General features: G+C 36.7%; 1 protein-coding gene across 1 annotated transcript in view; it reads left to right on the top strand.

Moving 5' to 3' along the window:
- LOC135707761 (allatotropins-like) overlaps positions 1-21,849 on the top strand; it is a 73,255-nt gene extending 51,406 nt beyond the window's left edge. The window contains exons 2-3 of the mRNA XM_065229645.1: positions 17,300-17,664; positions 21,424-21,849. Coding sequence (XP_065085717.1) covers positions 17,300-17,664; positions 21,424-21,577 — 519 coding nt within the window. The 3' untranslated portion in view covers positions 21,578-21,849. The remainder of the gene's footprint in view (positions 1-17,299; positions 17,665-21,423) is intronic.
- Positions 21,850-24,517: the final 2,668 nt, after the last annotated feature.

Genomic DNA, 24,517 nt, shown 5'->3' with positions numbered 1-24,517 from the left:
TACTAACAGCGGTTTGTATTCGACTCCCAATTGCATCATGGCGACAGGGCAAAACATCTTACATCTAAAGTTTCGTTTGATATCGTACAAATCGAATACCAGAAATATCACATATCAACGCAATACTTTACCACAACAGTGCATGTCCGTCTGAAACATAACGAACAGCATGCTTTTCAGTCGTTCTGTTTGCTTTCGAGGTGGCACATTCAATTACACTTGGGCAAGGTGACACCATGGCATGTATTTTAGGACATGCTACTAGAACGCTTTATGTGTAGCATCTTTTGTTTTACGCTGTTCCATTTTACATATTGAAAGAAACGGCGCATACGCTTTAAGACGATACGCTCACTTGTTAGCCAAAGTGGTATGTAGGTATATTAAAATTTTGAAATTCATAATAAATGAACGATGACACATCATGTAAACATTCCTTAGCGATTATCAAACCTTAATAGATAGGACTCGTTTTTCGTGCCTGCCAGTATTTAAAAGGCCTTAAGGTACACTGGGGCAAGTTGAAACGCTTGGAAAAGTGGGAAACGGAAGGCGCATCTCTTCGCTTAAGTGAATAATCACTTTAAAAAAAATCACAGTGATTATTCACTTCTGCTTATAGATTCCGTATCCGTATCTTGTACTTTCTTGTGTAATTCAACTTACCCTGGTGTACCGTATTCATACTTATGAAGGCATGGTTTACAAGTTATGGCATGTATATCAAATGTTTCCATGTTTTGCAAACTAAACAGATTCTGTAATGGGGTTGCTGGAGGGGTTATAATTTAATTTTGAAATCTTTATTTTAGCTTACTTTGTTTCATCAAATGCATTGCGTCTAGAAAATTATTTCGTAAAGGTTTTATGCAAAGCTATACATTCTGGAGAAAGTTGCTTGTACGCTGCAGTCCTTGACAAGAACTGCCATTACATTTTTTTTATGAAGGATATGGAGAGGATGTTCAACTTACATTGGATAAGAGATATTTGTTTTACGTTTATCAATTATGAATTACGGCTTATGAAATCTAAATGGATTAGTCCAGTAACAAGTATATTTGCGTGCAACTTGAGCGGTTGCAATCAAGTCGGTGGTAAAGTATTGAGCTACATGCCTGCAGTGCTGTATACGAATTGATAAAAAAGACCTTTGTATGCCACAAAAATTCCGTCTATCCAATATAATATGAATCACCATAAATTCTCGTAAACTCGTGCGTGTTTCCAACCAAATATCGACAAATTCATCATCCTATCATTGGGTGGCATCCCGAAATAGGACTCTTGTCAATCGTAAGATGTGAGTGTGTGTGTTTCAAATAGATGCACTATGAAGTAAGAATTTGTTGATGTTGTTTCTTTATTGAGAAGACTTCCAGCCAATGAAGTAAGAAGCCCTTTGAACCAACCCTAGTGTATGATTATGATGAAGAAGTGCTATGCACGCTAGGGTGGTTCAAATAATCCATTTCCTACTTTGTCGTACTTCAAGCTCACTTCAGCACGCCACCATAAATAAGTCATCCCATGGTCTACTGCCATGTGTTTTATACCAGCCGTATTTTTTCTTGTGAAGAAATAAGTTGATAGTAAACGAAACGTTTTGTTTTTAACGCATACGACGGAGATAAACAAAAGTAGAATGTATCCATATTTATTCCCGAATAAACCTTCAAATAGCCAATGATAGCACTAATATAAGTCAGGTTTGGGAAGCTAACAACTGAACTGAAGTTGAATGCTCGGTACGGAGCAAATCGGATAATTTGAACCACTCTAATACGCATACGTTTTGTGTTGCGTGTGGAGAACAGCCTGTTAGCTTCTGTTTATCTTGTGTCAGTCAATATTTGGTGATACATCACACCACACCTGTTGGTTCAATTTTCGACTATTCAACTCATCGGTAGTTTTGGAAAATAGATCAGAATCATAAAAGATGATTCCAATTTACTGGTATGAAGCGTAGTGGGTGGCATCGAAGCGTCTGTTCTTTTTCTTTAATCTTCTTTGATTATTCAGTTTATCGTAGGCCTTACAGATGCTATCGTTGCGGGGCCCAAAAAGCACTGTCACTAGAGTCATAAATTCGATACGAGTTGATCAACACATCGCTGTGTGGATGTGAGGTTTGTTTTATGACCTTCAGTGGTCTTTACGATTTAAATTAATAAATAGAATCGACAGGTTACTGAAGAGGTGATATCTTTTGCTCATCTAAAAAAAACTCAAATGGGAATGGCTGGCTATGAATATGCCTTTCTATGGGTTATATATTTTTATCATCTATCATTCATTTCATTTGCAATATGGCTTCCAGTAGCTATGTTAAGTTTGTAGAAAAACGGTTGCCATTGAGAGCAAGTACATCGTGGGTTTCTCATGTCTGAAAGTATATCTAATAAAGGAATATTGTTCGTTCGAAATTCAACATGTATCTACTAAACTGATGCGTAATTTTTCGTTATGGTTTTATAGTCGAATTGTTCATCTCGCTCCAACGTTTCAATCATGTTTGGGATCTTTATCAGGGTCTTATTTTCACATGTAACAATTAACAAGATTGCGTAAAACTAGACTCACATAGAATTATTCGCTCTTGTCCTATATTACTAAGTCTGAAAGAGCTTATACTCTAGACGGGCTGTGAGTTCAATCCAAGGCCCATATATTTTTTTTTTTTTTAGAATTACTTTATTGGTACAGGTTCAATCAAATCAACTTTACAGAACCAAGTTATCATTTGCGTTATGCATAATTAATGTCTAAAATCTTAAGTTATGGGAATTGGTCGTCTCAACATACATAGCAAAAAATTCTGAATTATAATTGTGATGTAAACATTCATTCACGTAAACTTTTATTTCATTTCATGCAAACAAGAAACTTGCAAGCAATGTTGTTTACAAATATGGGCTGTTGTATACAATATTTGCAACTTTTCACGAAATGCTGTCTCAGAACTTTACACGATTTATAATGTAAACTTAGATGATATGTGATGCTCCTTTTATGTGCATCATATTAAACAAAAATTTACACTACTTTTTGGAACCGTGTAGGTAGAGATTTACAATCTTGTGAATGGGAAGAGGCAGAAAGAGATTTGAAATATGATTAACGATACAAATATTCCACTATTCCTAGAACATGCACAGATAAAAATTCTGAATTTTAATAGTGATGTAAACATTCATTCACGTAAACTTGTATTTCATTTCACGGAACCGAGCAACTTGTAAACAATGTTGTTTACAAAAATGGGCTTTTGTATACAATATGCTTTTGTACTCAGAACTTTACATGATATTTAATGTTAACTTATATGATATGTGATGCTCCATTTATGTGCATCATATTGAACAGAAATTTACACTACTTTTCGAACTGTGTGAACTTATTCCTATTCAAATTGATATCAACTGTGTCATTACACAATTATTACAGAAACTTCGCATTTCAAGCTTATTGCTTATCGAATATTACCTTATTGCGTGCTCTAAACTTAGTATTCTAGATGCACTTCCACAGTTATTAAGTGAGAACTTTCGATGCCTGGTACCATTTTTACAGTAGTATAATTGCGTGGCATATACAATCATACTCTACGCTCAGGGAAGTCCAGAAATTTTCCAACCCAAAAAATTCCAACCGGGAATCGAACTGAGCATCCTCCAGCATGGTAGTTACGCCTTTACCGACTGAACTAAGGAAGTCCTCACAGAATCAAATATATATAAAATAAAACATTATATGAACTAAACACAAGGTTAATCAAACTACAAGTCTAAGGTTAATACTCTTCAAGAAAACATATACCTATATCAGTTTCATCAACTTCACATCACGTCTAGCCAAAATGTTCTGAACTGGAACATTAGGTTGTCTACCTTGACCCCAAAGGAAAAATTTATTTAATTAGCCACTTGGGAAGTTTAGATAACCACTTATGGTTTTAAAAAAACTGTCTAATAGTCCAATACAGCGGTTATCAACCTTTTGTTGATTGCGACCCACTTTTAGAAATATCCACCGATATTTAGTACAGATGTTATAGGGAAAAAATTACCTTAAACGTATCAAAATGACATAAATTCGCTAAATTATTTGATGATTTTTTTTTGGAATTTGATGCTGTATGATTGACAGAAAGCCAAACACAAAATGGCTTTAAAATAGCTTAAAAAGCCGGAATTTTCCAATCAAGTTAATTCAGCCAAATATGCGCTAAAATCCCAAATCAGCCAAATAAACGGACTTAAATTTGCGCATGAGTGGTATCAAAACGACAAAATAGTATCTCATAGAGGTAGCTCTAAGACCAGATGGTCCCGAAGAAACGTGCTCAACTTTTTGGCTCAGCTCTGGTACTATCTTCGGTCCCAAGCTAATCGATGCACCCCTCGAAACATAGGAAAATCCACGAACCCCTCATATTATCTGTCAAACTTTCATATCGAATCAAAACAAACATATTATAGTAAATACTAGAATTTCGACTAGAATGAGGTGCGTTAATCGATTTGCTTGGAACCAGCCTATTCTTCAAGTAGTGAGCCAATTTAAAATCGTTAGTTTCCACTGGTTGGTAGTATTACCACTTATTAGAAAAGTACCTATAAACGATACAATTGATAGAAAAAAAATACTAGAAAATGGCCACACAGAAACACCAAAAATGGTCGCACAATTTCTAAATGAGCCTATAGTTACCAAAATGGCTTTAAAACACTAAAACGGTCTAGAAATATTAAAACGGCATTAAAACACTATAATAATCTCGAAGTCGTTAAAATGGTCCTAAGACCGTTGAAAATGGCCCAAATAAGTCAGACTTTACAAACTAGTTTAAAAATACCAAAACGGCCTTAAATCGTCAAAGCTCAATTAAGATGATCCATAAAAAATTGAAATTCATAAATTTTTTGAGGCTGAAGTTTTATTTCTATGATCCACCTGAGAGAAGCCCGTAAGCCATAGGTTGTGAAAGGCTGGTTTAGCAGTATGGGTATTTTCGGAATAAGGAAGATATACAGAGGCCATAAGGCATTACAGAAATCTTAAATTCCTTTAATAGAGAAGTTATAATATCCTGATTGGAATATCATGGTTTAAACACCTTTCAGAGAATTATTATTTTCAATCTGAATTCAGGAGTCTGAGTTGGCTTCGGCTTAATTTCACCGACACCCTAGTCTGTGAAATTCCCTTTCGACTCCGACTCCTCGACACCAACTCCACGATCCCGACTCCTCGACTCCGACTCCTCGACTCCGACTCCTCGACTCTGACTCCTCGATTCCAACTCCGACTCCACAGCCCTGCAACAAACCACTACGACCGATGATCGTTCAAGCCCGGAGATAAGAAGCTTTTCATATAAAATGACATCTCCGATAGCAGTTATCAATGTTTTCGGAGTTATAATATGACATATTTTTTCATAAAATATTATGTTCTGTCAGTAACGGCTTTATGCAATTGCAGCCTGAAATTTAGCCTAATATATTCTCCCGGCTGGTCTCCAGTATGTTGTTGAATCCGGTTTGAACATACGTCATATTTTATCGACAATATCGGTTTTCTATTTCACACTTTTCCATCTGATAGCTTAATACACCTAAATCATAGCACAGTGTAGCATGCGACCGTAGAAATCGTGGGTGGCTTTTTCAAACACATGGAAATCCAATTAGCCAAGTGCCAAGCTCTTACAGGTTCGATCGCTGTATCTATTTTTTCACTGCGCATCAACCTTTAACATGAAACAAACTCATCGCACACATTTTTAGCTTAATTTTCAAACAAACTGCGACTAGAAAATCATCTCGTGATGGTTTTGTTCAAACATTTTAATTCTGGTAAACATGTTTTTACGCAACAGTTCATTGTTAGAATTTTCATTAAATTTGTTTTTAGAATACAAGCAGACGATCTAAGAAATCCACTCTTACATTTGATATTCATGTCAGTTGTTTTGCGTATGCATATCTAAATCTATGTCAATCAGCTAGACATTTTATGGTCAAATCATGTGAGAATTAATCTCACCAGTGCCAGTGCTTAATCATTGAGAAATTACATGAAAGCTCAAGATAGGTAGATGTTTTGTGATACTGAAAGGATCGGTTTTGTCGTTCTTGCATGACGGCCTTGAAATTTGCCAGCTCTGATCAAACATCTTTATGTCAATCGTCAATCAGTAAAAAATGGGATGGTTTTGTATTTGCATAATAATCAGAATAGATTGGCAACATGAAGTGCCTTAATCTTTTACTGCCTCTTTCATATCAGCTGATGGCTTCGACCAGTGCAACCAGAACGAAGCATATGTTTTTTACGTAATTTTTGTAAGTTCATTTACTTAATTTTTTTTCGTGAAAACCAAATATTTTTTTTAAATATTTATAAGTGATGGTTTTTAAATTGAACACAGCTTAAGCTCTTGTAAAAGCAATAAAAGCATTGTTTTTACACAATTTGTTTCAATTAAATCGACAACACGGGATGCGATGATAAATGATTCGAATACATATCTTCGTAATGTAGTGTGTAGAATAAGGTAAACAAAACAGTTTCACCTTACATAATTATTCGCGGCTCACGTTTTTAACAATGCAAATGATATGATTGATTTAAGCAAATGTCGTCTTTAAAAGTGTATTAACTGGAAAGTGCTTGTAGAAGCACGTGTCGTAATTGTTTTGAGTGTGGTTTCGAGAAGTGACATCTAGTGAAAACAGGTATTGAAAGCTCATGCCCTGAGCAGAACAAAATCGAATAACCGAACTTTTTAATGCATTTATTACGAATGCGTGAATAAATTGGCAATATTTTGATGGAAAAGTGTTAAAGTATATATCCAGATCAAATTCATACAATTCTGGTCCATTATTTAAGGTATGTAATTAGTAATTTACTATTTTGCAGGAAGATGTCTTTCGTAGGCATACCAAAACACGTTTAGTTCATGATTATGGGGACAGCCATTGTTACATCACATGCCGTATCACCTTAAAGTGAAAATTGCTGTAAGAAACCTTAAACTTCTATTCCACTTCGCAGTAATTACGTACCCAGCAACCACACATGAACTAACTACATTCAGGACACGACTTCCTCTTATAGTTGAACAATACAACTCGGTAAATTTCTTCCTGTAGCTTTTTGATTCTTCAACACCTTACCCTTAATTCGCAGTTAACATACACGCACTTTCACTGCCTAGTTTGTATTATGTATATGCAAATCGACAGCAAGGTTTAACCGGCTAATCAGACCGGTAAACACGGTCATAAATTTGAATAAATTCCCTTTGTTGGCTCCTTATATGTTGAATCTCCGGAAGCAAGCAAGAAACTATCTGAATTTGTAGCTGCACTTGATTTTATTGAATTAAATTAATGTATGGAAACATTTTGGGATATTTATACAGAAACGTGGTGTTTATCAGCAAGGCTATATTTCCTGAGAATTATAATCAATACTAACTCTTTGTTGTATTTTTAGTATCAACAGGTGTTGAAAATTTGATCCACATGATTCCGCCCACAATATCATGCTTCGATTCATCTGCAGATCACCATTACTATGGTGCTATGATTGATTTAACAATTAGAATGCCATGCTTCCAGATACTTGCAAGGCGTTCAATATTCACAAACAAAATTGCTGACAGCTAAAGCTTATATTCAACATAACATATGGACACAAAATTCTCAGCGGAGGTACAATGCAAAAAATCAAAATTTTTACCCCCACTGTTAACAATAAGTAACGCTTGACAAGATTACCCCACCTAAAATTACGTTATCTTAACTCATTCGAACCCTTCTTTTATTCCAAGATTAAATTTCAATTAACAATTTGAAAAGTTATTTTTATGTTATACCGTTCTAATTCATATTTCCGACACCTTCATATTTCGGACTCTTGAGATACCTATAGTTCCTGTAGTCAGCTTGCGCTTTTACTACCATTTTTTATATGTATCACCCCTAAATGATAACATTGAAGGCGAAAATATTACCGTGCTCCTTACATTCTTAAAAAAATGTCCGAAATATGAATCACAATCATTCACAGTGAAAACTGTTTTATTCCTTTGCCCATCTCGTCGAAAAATCTAAGTGTTTAGATATCAGCGTCGCGTGGATTTATTTAGCAGCAAATAATTGTCTATGTAATTTGTGCACGAAGCCTCATGAAGCTGTAGAATTTGTTATTTCGTGCCACAAAGTAGCATGGTATGTAGGGTTTCATCCTTCACGTTTTTATTGCTTTCTAGGCATGATATGATGTACCCAAACTGGAGTTGTATATGTCTGTATGCTAGTAGGTAGTGAAATCTTTTAGCTCTTGCAAAAGGCACCTTTTAAGGCAATCGCATCACGTGCTCATATATGTACGTTCGCTTATTATTTGTGTTTAATAACTGTTTGAAGAATTGTTTTTCTGTTGCACTGACAATCATGTCATGGAGTTGCTGATTTATCTTTGTGTGTGCATCAGATGGCTCGCAACGCACAACATACTAAATAGGATGCATATATTATGTCACGCTCTAATGGAGGGAGGGGAATGTAAGATTATGTGATAAGCAATACATTAGGTATCAGACAAACGTGGCTCCATAAAGTTATTTAACAATGATATTTAGCAAGATGATGAAGAATGAATTATCAACGGTTCATTGGAAAAATGGGATTTATGTGACCAAATACATTATTCCATGGCAGCTGATGCCATAAGCGTTAGTTTTACAAGGATGTCAAGTACACGCCATATCATGAAGAGTACGAATCTCATTATTCATGATGTTGAAAGATCTTTGAATTTCATATACAATATATTGGACGACGAGGTAAGATTGCCACTCTAAGTTAAAAGTAAAATTTAACGAAAACGTTATTAAATTTCCGCGATAAATTGAGCGAAAAATTATAGAGTACTTTCTCTAATTCGATTAATTTTCAGGAAATTTCCTTTTCTTTTGATGATGTTTTATCAAATACCAAAAAAATCAAAATAATAAAAATCACTCCTTTGGGTAATATTTACTGTATGGAATATCACATGATCCTGCGATTACTGTGGACTTTGATTTTTTGTATTATCGGACAGGTTTGGGCCGAATGCAATGAAATTTCACCCACAGGTATAGTTTATAATCATAGAGATTCAAAAATTTTGGGTTGCTAATTTTCCGGAAAAACTTTATTTGAAGTTTTCTTATGTTCCTGGATGTAAGGGACTATGAAAATGTATAATCCATGAACCAAGCATTGGAGAACAAATGCGGGGAATGAAAAGGACATTATCTCAGCAATTCATATGAAATATAATCTGATAATGTTTCCACGAACATTTTCATGATGGAGGAAAATCACATAGAAAAGCAGGAAAAAAAAATTTCTGAGTGATACATTTAAAAAAAATATTTTATTCATGTTTTGAAAATACTATCATTTACTGGTGACTATTTTAAAGTAGTGTCTCTTACAGTTTTTGAGTTATGAACAAATAACTAACGAACAGAAAATTTTATTTTAACGTTTCCGATATTCCGGATTTAAAACACTTTGAAAATGCATAACTCAAGAACCAAATATCGATAAAAACAACTTTTATAATGAAATCATAAGAAAATTGCTGAGTTTGCAATCCTTAAGAATATAATCTGAAAAACATTTTCCACAAAAAAAAGCTAGTTTAGGATATAGCAAAGAATAGGAGAAAAAATCATTTTCTGAGTAGCGATAGTTTCCTAATAAATTTCTCTTGCTTAGAATTTTTTTATATTCCTCTGGGGAACATTTCAGAGTTGTGCATCACACTGTTTTTAAGTTGCGATTATTTATAGGAATTTTAAGTTCGGGAAAATCGAAAAAGTTGAATTGAAATTTTCCTGTTATTTTTTTTTTTTTTGTTCAAAACTCAGAAACGGCATGACACACCAATTTGAAATTTTCACCAGTGATTTTTCTAAGCAAAAAAAAAATAGTTGGAAACTTTTTCATCACTCAAAAAATATTTTTTTTTGCTTTAATGTTTTATTACCGCCATCGTAAAAATTTAGGTGGAACAAATTTTTCAGACTATATTTAATATGGATTGCTGAGATAATTTCCTTGTCGTTTTACTATAAAAAATTTGTTGTACGACGCCTGGTTCATAAGATATGAATTTTCAAATTAAGTAATGTCTGTGAAAATCTAAAAACTTCTACTAAAATTTTACGGGAAAATGTGTCACGCAAATTTTTTTTTATTTTTGTTTCATTCATAAGATATATTTTACACAGGAAATTGATTTGCACATAAGCGCCACGTAATGAGAAAATAAAGAACCACTGTTCTCTAACCAATCGAACATAACCAACTGTAAAACTTTGCCATTGATATGGAGGTTTTTTTTGTATTATTTGACAAAATGGGTCGAAGGTTCTCAGAATGCTATGAAATTTCGCTCACAAAGAGTTTATCCTTTGTGAGCGAAATTTCATAGCATTCTGAGAACCCCATATATGTGGCAAAGTTTTACAGTTGGTTATGGCCGATTTGTTAGAGAACAGTCGTTGATTATTTTCTCATTACGTGGCGCTAATGTGCAAGTCAATTTCCTGTATAAAATGTATTTTGAGGTCATGACTATATATGAAGTTTCCGTCTTCGGGAAAGTTGTTCCATAGTCTTCTAATTTGTGGGTAGGTTGGATCAGAATTATCTTCACTACACGGCACTAGTGTGCATGTGGACATCATGTTAATGTCCTGATCATCTAAGAATTTACCCGAGGCTGAATATTTCATTAATAAAAACAAAGATCTAAGCAGTTGTTGTCTTCGGAAAATTTATTCATGTGATTGAAACTTTCTGGATGGGAAACTGATAAGTTCACAATTTTCTCAATACATGATGCTTGTAGACATACATAAGATAGATAGACATAATATCGGTTTTGTTCCACCAATCACAATCGATTTCAAATCAGGTCCAGCTAATTCTCCCAAAAAATTGTACTCATTTGGAAGCGAACTCATACTGCACTGGACCTTTAAAGTGTATATGAAAATTACTATTGGAAAAGTGAACTTTTTGTTTTCATCGTTCGAGCCCTTCACTGCAATGATGTACGGAAAAGTTTGCTATCTGTACTAATGAAAAAAATTCCCAGCTACAACTTTTTGAAAGAAAATCAGGATGATTATTTATTGAATAATAAGGGGGATAATGTTCTTGAGACATGGTACATCAACTGCTTAGCAGGTAACATTGGTATATATAGCGCGAAGAATAGGGAAACAATACAGGCTACTATGTCATAAGTGCAAGATGTCCTGAAAGCAGTCGATTAATCATTTCAGAAAGTTATTGGCTTTGAAACCAATTATTAACTACTAACAATGAAAATGGTCTCAAGCAAAGTAGTAGGGGAAACAGTCCTATTGTTGCGATACGTTAGAAGCGTTAGGAGCCTATTGTTGTGTATGGAGACCTCCATACACAGCAATAGGCTTCTAACGCTTCTAACGTACCACAACAATAGGACTGTTTCCCCTAGCTGATAAAGTTTCCTATAAGATCAGATAGCGAACTTTTCCAAAGATCACTACAGCGAAGGGCTAGAACGTTGAGAGCTTAATTCGCATCGTGCTCTCTTGACCCTACCCAAGGTAATCCTGCATGGATATTGGTTTAGAAAATTCCTCTTTGCTCCTTCAGATTCTTATAGTAATCTGTTTGGAAGTCGATTTGGATAAAAGTTTGACTGCCGCCATGGCACCTAAGTGCAAAAGAAAGTCTCTTGATCCCCCCTCTGATGAAATTAAATTGAGCACTCAAATTAATTTGCACACGAATAATGAGAATGATCCTGCTCTTCGCACGGAACGTTCGAACTTCGTGAAATTCAAGTTTTCACTGCAAATTGGCCGTCGAGGAGAATGCCGTGTATTGCCTGAAACCTTGAACGGATTCAAACGTCTTCTCAAGTATCATACTGAGAAGCACCTCTAACACGGATACGAATTTTGTTCATTTAAAACAAAAATATAAATGTTTATACTCTAAACATATGAATTATTCAAAGTGAATTGAAAGCATGTTTAAAACTAAAATATTTATGTTTGAATTAAATTCAAAAGCATGTTCATTTCAACAATATAGGATTTGGGTAAACGGTTTTTAGCGTGTCAGGCCTTTTTATTTCCTTCTTGTTACATTCGGAAAAGTTGCCCCAGCTTTGCTCAACCTCAACAGAAAACGGTCATCCATTCCGAATCCATTCCGGATCCTCCTCCGATACCGAACATGGAAAGAAACCGGTATGAGGACCAGTGGCAGAAACCGAGGCAGAAACGGCAAAACGACGCTAGTAACACAAATTTACACCGGTTCAACTGAACAGGAACCCCCGGACACCCACCCCGACGGGTCCTCGCATCCCGGACCAGGAACCCAATACTCACAGGTCACCCTTAATCGCACCCGAAAAAGAGCAGGAATTAAGATGCCCTGCCCAAAGATTTTTTTTTCATTTATTTCCGTTTTATTTTGCTTTACCCTACTACTCAAATAATTCCAAAATATTTATGTTTATTTTAAACATGAGAAGCATGTTTAAAATAAACATATTTATTATTGTTCGCATAGCTGTCAAACCAAACAAAAATAAATACGTTTATTTTCAACATGAATATTTTTGAAATAAACGTAACATTATTTTTATTTTAAACATTGATTTCACATGACTTCAAACATGGAATACGTTTGAAATCAACCTAATTTATGTTTGTGGCCAGAACAAACTGAGTTTACGTTTAAATTTACCTCAAATATTTTTGTTACGGCGATAGTTTTTTCTGCGTGAATGTTTTACTTACGACACCAAAACTGAACATGTGTTCAAAGTTGTCTTGAAAGGTCTGCCCAGTGGTTAATCCCTGGATCAGATCAAAGATGAATTGGCAAAATTACTTGAGTTCTGCCAGTCCAAGTAATCAAAATGAAATCCCGTTCTGGCGATTCACGCAAGGGGATTTCCAATGATTTTTATTTAGTTCACTTCAAGTCTAGTGAACTACACATTAATCCAATCCTGATTAATGTGGGCGTCTTAGTGGAATACCTGTATAATGAGAGAGAGAGAGAAGGATTAGTATTTTCCATTTAATTCCACTACTTTATTTGCTTATCCTTGATAGATACGCGTATTTCGTCTACAATGTGCAGACTTCTTCAGTGTCTTATACTAATACTCGACTCAGGATAAGTAAATAAAGTAGTGGAATTAAATGGAAAATACTAATCCTTCTCTCTCTCTCTCTGTCTCTCTCATTATACATTAATCCAGTCAGTAAGATTTTACTGGGTTTTTGAATTGCGGAACAGTTCGGTAAAAGTTGAAGAATTTAATAATGATAACAATTATTCCAAACTTGTGCAGACTTAGTTCTGTTAACCCCATTTAATGATAGGAAATAAAATTTGTCTTCCGGAACATCAAACCGTGATTTGGCAACGTAGGTATCTGCTTTGCGTCTGCCTTGATGTAGGTTTCGTCATCCATAACCACACACATCGGTTTCGTTAACCACTCTAGATACAGCTTCCTTGCGCGGGATTTGGCCGCCGTGTTTTGTTGATCACGCCAGTTCGGTGCCTTCCGGACCTTGAATACACGAAGCCCAGCTCGTTTCATGGTTTGCTGAACGCCAGGCGGAACACTTTCCCTTCAGAGCCGCGTCGCGAATCGAAAGGTTCGGATTACGCTTGAAATAATCCAACACCTTCCGGGCCTTCACGGGGTCAGCTGTCTTCAATTTTCTTCCACTTCCAGCCCGCCGCTCGGTCCACGATTTTACCACCCGAGACACAGTTGTATGGGTGATTCCCAGTTGTCTTCCGATCCATCTCATGGTCGGAGTCGGATTTTCCATGACGGCGCACAAAATTCTCCGGCGATTTTCTTCTTGTTTCGATGACATCTCAATAACCACTGAACAGATTGTTATGAAAATTTGCACATGTTAACAATTTACTCTAAACTAGTTATACCCAGATTTTCATCAATGTTTACCCACGGATAAACAAGTTACACACGGATACAAATGGTGCATTTCTTTTTCGAGTACAAGGCTTATGAAAGGGCTAGACGCCCCCACGCAGATTTTTTTTTTTTAAATATGTATGGACCGTTAACACTCCTACAAATTCAAATCGCACCAAAATTCGTTCATTTTTGACACAGTTGACCTCAATACAAATCAAAAAATAAGTTGAAGTTGACCCACCCTATTGAGCATATCGACGTTTGAGCGTTTTATGAATTTCCAACTGGAGTGAATACATGGGTTTTGAAAAACGGGGTTCCCAGAGATCAAGTGTGTCCAGTTTCCCCCAAAAATATTAGCAGAGCTGCAGCGAAGGTGAAGAGAAGATCAGCAATCTATACAATTAATTGTGATTGCAAACATATTTTGCCGAGATCTCAGCAAACTAACGCTTTTGCTGAGCCTCAGAACACTCGGCTATGTACCTAAATATCAGCAGAAAATTGTCGAACTGGTGAAAACAAAACTAGCTAGATGAGCTGGAGATAATTGTATGAGTTCTTGGTTAAGTGGTTAAGAGTCCCACACAAGAAGCAGTCACTCTATAGCCTTTTAAAGGCCATACATTACTAAAAAAAAAACGCGCACTACATGCATGACTGAACCAGCTTTTTTCTTATTTAATAGATGAACTAACTATACCGGGCAAGTGAAAATAAATGACCACCAAGCATACCTTTCCAAGTGTTTCAGAACTTTTCTACGCGAAATACACTACAGTGACAGTATAAAATTTGTCAACACCAAAAACCACTTCCCGTGGCAGGATGCAACAATTACGGCCTGCGTTGGCGGTAATGGAGTTAATTATTTCATAAACAAAGTGAAGGTGTGCTTTATTTACAGAAATTACGTACAGAAAACTGGAGGACCACAGAGTAACTGAGCCGTTTTAGATGCTGCTTGATGTTGTGCAATGGAAAATTTTCAGACAGGGTAGTTTTTCGATGGAACTGGCATATGGGAAAGTTTTTTGAGATTCTACCTCTTGAGGGTGTAGGAACAATGTACACATTTTAACTTCGCTTCTATTTGATGTGTCAAGGTCGGTATCAATCTGATAACTAGTTTTTAGCATGGAAAAATTTCTAAAATATCCATTTCAAGACCATTGAATCTTTGTGACTAGGGAAGCCATCGTACTATCTCCCATATTGAACCTTTTTGTGTTTATCCTTCCACAGATTCTTACATGCGGTCTGGTTTGTTCAACAATGCAATAAATTTAATATATCGATAAATATTTATTAGTCAATCAATCCAATACTTGTCACTATGTTGGGGGTGGACAAAGCAACTGTAGTTTTAACTGGCTTCTAATAGAAGATGCATCATCAAATCCTTGCCTTACGGGAAAGGATTCTGGACGCGCTTTTCACAATAATGTTGAATTGTGAAGGATGTGGCTGTCGGTGGTGTGTACTTCAAAGCAATCATACCTTGAGGAAATGTTTGTCAACATCTCAAATAATAATCGTTCGGAATCATCCGGAGGGTAATTGTAAGCAAATGATAGCCGTTTCCAATTTGGTTGGGAAAATCAGCCGTATCAGGTTGATGAAAAGATCAATTGTGTATGTACAGATAATGCCTTGGCATTGTTTGTATTTGATCGTTTGAGAAATTAAAAATAAATAATGTTTGGGGTGGTACAGTTGAACGTGACATGCTTTCAACGACAAAATTCAAATGGACCAGTCGAGCCAAAAAAAAAAACAATGGAATGAAATCGAAGTTCGTTAAATAAATACTCAGTTCTATGCATACATTTCGCGTAGTATTTGAAAGGGCCTATCGGCATTTATAAACAAAAGTTGTAATGCTCTCGCGTGGGCAAACCAACAACACAATGGAGTGGAAAATTTTCCCCTTTCCGGTAGTATTCTTGGTTTGTGTAGGCGAGCTTCGGTTCGCTGTAGAAGGGAAGCTCAGAGATCTCAGTTGTTGGTTTCTTGGCAAATTAAATATGTTTATTGTAGTTTTCATTTCAATTTGTTATATGTTGGCGTCAACATTAAAATATCTTCTTCTTATTCTTGGCATTTCAAGCTTATTGCTTATCACATATTAGCTTATTGCGTGCTCTCAACTTAGTGTTCCAGATGCACTTTCACAGTTATTGCCTGTACCATTTTTGCAATCGTATAATTGAGTGGCAAGTAGTACAATCATACTATATGCCCAGGGAAGTCCAAGAATTTTCTTCTTAGACCGTTCCAGGAATCGAATCCAGCCACCTCCAGCATGGTCTTGTTTTTTAGCTACGTCTTTACCGACTGACTAAAATATGCAGACAATTAAAACAAAGAATTAGCCTCCTGAACATCCAGATTATTTGACAACATTAAATCTAGAAAAAAAGTCATACATTAATTTCACAAACCAAATAAGGCATATATACCCAGTAGGAATATAATCAGCCTAGAACATGAAGAAGCATCTTGAACTTTAAACATATGCAAATCATTCCAATACTGGCTAGTTTTGCTGAAATTTTCAAAACATATTCCTGTGTAGAGCGCGTTTTCAATCTTCATTCACTGTTCTGAATCTACTAGGTAAATGGGAAGAATCATAAAACTTCTACCATCGACTGAAGCACAGGATGTAAGATAAGTTTTCGACACTTTCACTCGGTTTAGCAAAATCGTTCCACCAACCAGCGCCGTATGGTCGCACGATACGAAATCGATGTGAATGTAAAGCATATCTAACTAGTGCTAGTCTATCCTATAGGTAAGTTGTTCTGAACTATATTACGCTTGCCATGCGTTCACGATAGTGCAGACTATATGAAATGTCAAGCAAGGGAGTACTTTTGCATATGAGGGTGCAGACCAAACGGGAAATTCGAGGTGGAAATTGGCGATATAATTTCAAAAGCGAAAATTGAATCCTGAAAGCGTGTACTGCTAGTCACCATTCTTCAAAAGAATATGTGGAGGAGGCGGACAAATTTAGCCAAGATTAAAGAGGGATCAAATAGCGCAATAGATCCCTGAAGTGATTATTTTGAGCAGCATTATATCGCTTCCTATGTAATTCTCGCCTGGAGACCATTAAGAATTACACCATCCAGCAATTTCCCTCTCTTGCATGTCCATGTCTTAGTACTTTTATTCCACTTAATTTGCAATAAAACCTAACGATTTTCTTCAATCTATTTCTCACTTCACTTCACAGGTTACAAAAATGTCTGTCTGCAAATTACTGTTCTTGGTGGTTTTGTGCTCCGTCGTGCTATGCTGTCACACATCCAGTGCCGGTCCGGCACGTCAGTTGGCCAGTCTGGCAGCGCGTGCCTCAAAGATTCCCCGTTCGATACGAGCACCGTTTCGGAACTCGGAAATGATGACCGCAAGAGGATTTGGAAAACGTCGAGCCCCAATCGGTGCCAATGTGGGTGGAAGTAGTGGCACCAGCGGCGTCAAGCACATGATTGAAGATGCTCCTTGGGGCTACGACAAGCAAGAAGCAGGAAAGCTTATTGAAGAGCTCACGGCCGACAATTCCGATTCGGTGCAGCAGATAATGGGTGAACAGGAAAGGTGAGTAAAATTAATGGTGGGGTAAATCTAGAGGTTGATTCAATATGGAGAAATTATGGTTTTAAAAAACCTAACAAGGCAAAATGGATTAAGGTCATTTGAATAAATTGCATTCCGGCTCTTAAATGTTGGTTGAACTTAGAGAATAATCAAGCATGGATGCTATCTGGACAAAAAGGGTAGATTATATTATCATTCTCATTCGTCAACATATTTAAGGTAACGGCGCCGGTGGTATAGTGGTAAGCGTGATTACCTCTCACCCCAGCAGGCCTGGGTTCAATCCCAGTCGGCGCCGCCGGGATGTTCTGAGGCATAACATCTCTGATCACGCCTTCCTTCGGATGGGAAGTAAAGCCGTTGGTCCCCGGTTCATGAGTTGATGGGTCGATAGGTAGGGTCCAGGTGTGGGAGCTGCCTTCCTGGCGTCGGTAGCATTGGTGCTCAGCACGGAAAACAAGATCGACGGAAAAAACAAACCAAAGGAAAAAAAAAAAACATATTTAAGGTGATATATTTCTTTCTTCAGAAAAGTTGTATCGAAATAAAGTACAATCAACACTCCCTAGCTCGATACTGAAGGAATCATCAAGCTACGGAGTTGTATTTTCAAAATTGATATGGGAAAAGTGATTGAAATTAGAGATAGGCAATAACGTTTTCACAGAACGATTCCTAGTCTAAAAAGAACCATGTAGTTATTTTGAAAAGATCTTCCGTTCTTTTGAAATACAGATTTTTTCCATTTAGGAAATTGTTTGCTCATTGCCGCGGTTTGAAAAGGTGGCGGCGTGACATTATCCTTTCGATATAGCAATTATAGGAATAAGAAGTATCAAATACCGCAGCTATGGGTACACGGTTTTTGTAGATGGAGAAGAAAATATCAGTAACATGATACATCATACATAGGAAACGCAACAAGTTGGATTGTATATGGTTGCAATTGCATTTAATGTAATTTTAAGCTATGAACTTTGTTCAGTTTGGAATGGATGAGTTTGTTTGTTTACGATTCGTTTATTGCCGTGGTTGTTAGTAGGGATGCACACACGGTTCGAAAAAGTAGTGTAAATTTCTGTTTAATATGATGCACATAAAAGAAGCGTCACATATCATCTAAGTTTACAAGTTCTGAGACATTTCATGACATGTTGCAAATATTGTATACAACAGCCCATATTTGTAAACAACATTGCTTACAAGTTGCTCGTTTGCGTGAAATGAAATACAAGTTTACGTGAATGAATGTTTACATCACAATTATAATACAGAATTTTTTGCTGTGCATGACACTGCAAAGTTCACACATCGTTGGCCATTGCTGTTCGATACGGCATACAGGCTGTTCGGCCCGATTACCGGTCTGCACATTGCCTCCTGTCCTGCCCTAGTTTGCATTGGCAGTATTGCTAGAAACCACATACGCATAGGTTACCAAGGTACACGCTATTCCATAACTCCGAAATTTGGGTAGAATCCACCCAGATCGGCGAAAACTGGACCTACCCTGAACTAAAGTACCAAGCGAAATGAGAGCGGAAGCGGACCGGCAGTGGCAAGCCTGATCTGAGTATGCCTATTTGTCGAATTGAAAACTAGTTAGAACTAGAGAGGGTCTAGTATAAGAGAGGAGCGGACTGGCTGGTTTTGAGCCAAACAAACTGTCAAAGCCAGAGCCAATCGAGTAGCACCTATCTTTATTGCAGATTGCAAACTGCCACGGCAGTTTGTTTTAAATCCGCTCCTCTCTTATACTAGACCCTCTCTAGTTAGTACCAGATCGACTTCGGTTAGGCATCTTGATGTCATTTGTGACAACTGCCAACTTCCGTTTCCGTTTCCGTTCCGTTTCCGTTCCGTTTCCGTTCCGTTTCCGTTCCGTTTCCGTACCGTTTCCGTTCCATTTCCGTTCCGTTTCCGTTCCGTTTCCGTTCCGTTTTCGTTCCGTTTCCGTTCCGTTTCCGTTCCGTTTCCGTTCCGTTTTCGTTCCGTTTCCGTTCCGTTTCCGTACCGTTTCCGTACCGTTTCCGTACCGTTTCCGTTTCGTTTCCGTTCCGTTTCCGTTCCGTTTCCGTTCCGTTTCCGTTTCCGTTTCCGTTCCGTTTCCGTTCCGTTTCCGTTCCGTTTCCGTTCCGTTTCCGTTCCGTTTCCGTTCCGTTTCCGTTCCGTTTCCGTTCCGTTTCCGTTCCGTTTCCGTTCCGTTTCCGTTCCGTTTCCGTTCCGTTTCCGTTCCGTTTCCGTTCCGTTTCCGTTCCGTTTCCGTTCCGTTTCCGTTCCGTTTCCGTTCCGTTTCCGTTCCGTTTCCGTTCCGTTTCCGTTCCGTTTCCGTTCCGTTTCCGTTCCGTTTCCGTTCCGTTTCCGTTCCGTTTCCGTTCCGTTTCCGTTCCGTTTCCGTTCCGTTTCCGTTTCGTTTTCGCCCAAATTGCGCTAGGGCCTTAAGTTGGAAATGACAATTTGAGCATTTGTCATCTCCAACTTAGATTACCCATTTTTGGGTGGGTTCAGTTTTGACCAATCTGGGAGGATGCGACTCAAATGTGGGTAGTTTTGAAATAGCGTGTAGTTCGTTTTGAAATTAACTTTTATTTTATCAAATTCGTTCGTAGCATTTAACTTTTTTAACTCAGGCAGATGACGCAAATGTGCCCGTCTTAGATGGTGTGAGAAAATGGGAAAGTTGCCAGTCTTGTTGATATGTTGTCTTCGATATTTACGTAAAAGGCAGATTTTTTTTGCTTTGCGTGAGAAGCGTCCTTGTTTTATGCGGGAAATGGGCATATTTCGTTGGGGCAAGGAGAGGGAAATGGGCTTAAAATTATGTGACGTCCAACGAGAAAAAATATGAATTAATAAGGCCATTCAAATAAATCGTATAATCCTATTTGTGCAAACATATCATTAAAACTTAACATTTTTACAATCTTCGGAAAATTTAACTAGTATTTTATTTTTTTGATAGGTGTGACACCATGTGACAGAGGGAAAAGAGAGGTGCAAAACATGCTAAAATTTTATGGACGTCATATTTGAATCGCCCTTAGTAGATAGAAAGAAGAATGACAAATATTTTGAACATTTCCTGCAAAAAGGTGGAGAGCGATGCGAGTAGATGGATTTAGATGCAAGAGATGGAAAATGATTTTCTCGTAGATTGACTGCTCGCTAGCGTGAGATTTCTAAAATTTCTAATATTGATAATTAGATGTGTCGCAGCCCTACACACTTAGAAAAAATCATGTAAATTTAGGTGCTCTGAAAGTGACATATACGAGCGTCAATTTTGACATAAAGTTGAGTCATAACAGACGCGAAATATACCTCAATCAAACGTACTTTTCGTCGAGCAACGACCTTTTCAGTCTCGGAGCACTTAATATTACCTGACATGTTTGTTTACGTCTCATTCTTTATGTCAAAGACGGATTCCGTCACGTTTAAAATTAGTTATTTCTAAGTGTGTAGGTTCAAACCTAAGGCAAGACAAGATAGCTGAGTATAGACCATACGATGTAGTTGCTAATTGGTTGATTTCGTTTTGCTGTTGCTATTTGTTTTGATTTATTTAGCAAGGATAATTATCAGAAGGGACTTGATGATCCAGTCAGTCTAGAAATATTAATATCGATACTTTGAAATGATCTAGTAGGCAATTTTACAATACAAAATTACATTTTAACCTGCTGTTTTACGAAATGCATATTAAGTTTTTTTTTATAATGAGACAACCATTTTCAACTTATTTCTCATTAATTTCAGTTTCCCATTGGATTGGTTTGCCAACGAAATGTCAACAAATCCTACCTTGGCGAGGACAATTCTGCAACGTTTCGTAGACAACAACAAGGACGGTCTCCTGACGACGAACGAGTTGCTCAGCTCTGGCGTTAGTGATAGCAACGATATGTTCTAACTTCCCGGCATGTACATCTTTAAAACCACCCGGGACTTCCTTAATCCACCGATGTATTTAAAAAAGGTTCTCAGAAAAACAACACAACATTACCCGAAAATTCTTTCGAAGTCGATAACACTTGAAACTGTTCAACGTGGCTGGATGAACACAGAGAGAAGGTCTTGTAAATTGAAGCAAAACTGAATGTTAGCTTTTCAAACAACTGATTTGATCATGGATGGTGATTCCGTGAGACATTAGGTACTAGAGCAACGGCGAAAAAAAAACAATGTTGATTTGTGATGTAGATTAGTTTATATGTAGAAGTACGGCATAAGGATTACGTTTATGAGTTACAGTTCAATTTGGAGGGGCATAAAGGTTGTTAATAGAAGTTTTACCATGATTGATAGATTTGAGCGAAAGACGAAAACTTGAAAATAGCCGATGCTGGCTGGATATTGAGTTATTTTTGAGATTTCGTCGGAAACAATGCCAAATGAATACTCACACGTTGATCAAGAAATATTTATATATAAGCCTGTTTGTGAAGCATCGTAAGCATGATAAGTTCTAAATTAACTTGATGATTAAAAACAGAGAGAAAGCTACCTTACTAGAGAGAAGATATCAAAACAATGTACTGTATTATACATAATTAAACTGCAGTGAAGTTATATTATGCAAGGAAAACTTACAAAATGCAATTGAAAATAAAACTTGAAAATTACTGTAAAGCGATATTTCTGTACGTGAAACTTTCTCCATGCGCTGGAAAGGCATTCTCGAGGCTTGCAACGGGAACAGAAAGTTTTTCTTGGTGAAAAGCATTTGCGGAAAAACCATTGCGTGCATCCTTACTTTCTAAACAACATTGTTTGCAGTAACGATGGATTTGCTTCTCACTTATCCTGTGCGGTTCATAATATTCCATCCTATGCATCATCATTTAGACTATGCTGACAAGCGATTAGTTTGAAGGTGAAATTGAAATAAAGATTAGAAAATAGGTGAACATTATAAGATCAATTTCACTTCACTGAACCGTTGGGTTCATGATTGTCACACCGTAAATGTAGCTGTTGTTTTTTTTATTATTTGGTCCCTTTATTTAGATTCACATATCGCATGAAAATTCTTATTTGAAATGAATGTTGTGGGAGCTCTGCAAGTTTAGGCTCCTGAAATGTGTGTTCCACATGTGTGTCCAAATAGATACATAGGGGTAAGAGGAACATTATGCTCCACACGTAAAATGAACTGTTTTGTTTATGCTAGTTAAATAATAAATCGTTGGTTCCATGTTCCAGGCACATGATTTAAATAATTGGCTGGTCGAAAATAATAATTTTACAATAAATTTTATGTAAAGCATCTAAAAAAGAATAAGTAATAGACGGCATGTCATTACAATAGAACAAGCACCGTCAATCAAACAGATGGATGTTTGTTGTTTGATCACTAATTTTAAGCACTAAAATTTGGTTTATGAACAAGCCAGTTTTTCATCCTGATGAATGTGGACATCTATAGTGGATTACACGTATAAAAAATAGAAAAAGAGATGGATTAGTATTTTCCAATTACTAATTTACTACAATTTGTCATCGTTCCAAGGAATTCAAGACATCAGTGTTAATGTCGTTAAGCTATCAGATAATCCTATTGTTCGCACTGTTTTGTCGATTCAAGATCTATTTACGCATTAAAATAAATCACATAGGGGAAATGACTCAAATGTTGGCCGGCCTATGGATCTAAGATTGGGGCCATCGCTAAAAATCGGCTAATCATCAGTTTTATCTACACAGCTAAAAAAAAGTAGTGTACATTTCCGTTACTATGATGCACATAAATGGAGCGTCATAAATCATACAAATTTACATTATAAATCGTGAAAATTTATGAGACATGTCATGCAACATTCCATATATTGTATGCAACTTTCCTCCTTTGTTTGCAACATTTCTTGCAAGCTGCTAGTTTACGTGAAAAGGAAGTTTACATGCATGAATGTTGTCATTGGGACGGTACTATTGCTGAATTTATGAATGGGATCAAATTAGGGGCATTTTGGCCGTCATTTCATCCATTTCCCCTAAATATAGTTTTCATATATTGAAAAAACACTGCAATAGAATTTTGTTTGTTTTAAATCACAAGCAAACTATTGAAAGATTTTACCGTGATTCCACCTACACGTACGAGTATGGAGTTATTAACGCTTAAATTGGAAGCGCTGTTTGGTACATTACTTAACACTTGAAGAAAAAATAGAAAATATTTCGTCTTGCTTCAGGATACTGCATTCAACAGTTTTTAAGGTTTGAACTGAACGATTTTTAGCCACTAGCTCTTTGAGGTTATTATGCATTGAAACAGGGCCTTCCTTAGTTCAGTCGGTAAAGGCACAGCTAAAAAGCAAGACCATGCTGGAAGCGGCTGGGTTCGATTTTCGGTCCGGCCTAGGAATATCATGGGCTGAAAAAATTCCTGACCCTGGGAATAGAGAATGATTATACTAGCTACAAAATATATACGAATGCAAAAATGGTACAGACTTGGAAAGCTCTGAATTAAGAGCTGTGGAAGTGCAAAGTCCTAGTGAGATCATGCACACTAAGATCAGATAGGCCAATATAGATTAAGTTTACCTAGATTGGGCCTGCGGACGAACCTAAATATCGGTAAATTTTTAACCCAAATATGAGTAAATTTAAGTCAAATGTGCATAAAACTAGCTCAATAACACAATTCACCCCCTGTTACGCCAAGTACATGTATCCTAAACATGTGAAATTTTGATTAAAAACACTCTTGTTATGAAAATGCGAAAGCTGCATTTTTTTTCTGTATTTGTTGGTTTTGTTATATATGCAAAAGACATGTATTAAAAAACTGTTTTATGAACTAGTTGCATTAACTTTACACAATAATTCATTTACATTTGAACCATTT

This window comes from Ochlerotatus camptorhynchus, unplaced genomic scaffold (genome assembly GCF_037179485.1).
Source record: "Ochlerotatus camptorhynchus isolate MF236.1 unplaced genomic scaffold, CSIRO-AGI_Acam_v1.1 ptg000317l, whole genome shotgun sequence".
NCBI lineage: Eukaryota > Metazoa > Arthropoda > Insecta > Diptera > Culicidae > Ochlerotatus > Ochlerotatus camptorhynchus.
The sequence above is the reverse complement of the archived record's forward strand: the minus strand, read 5'-3'. Positions and strand labels throughout refer to the sequence as shown.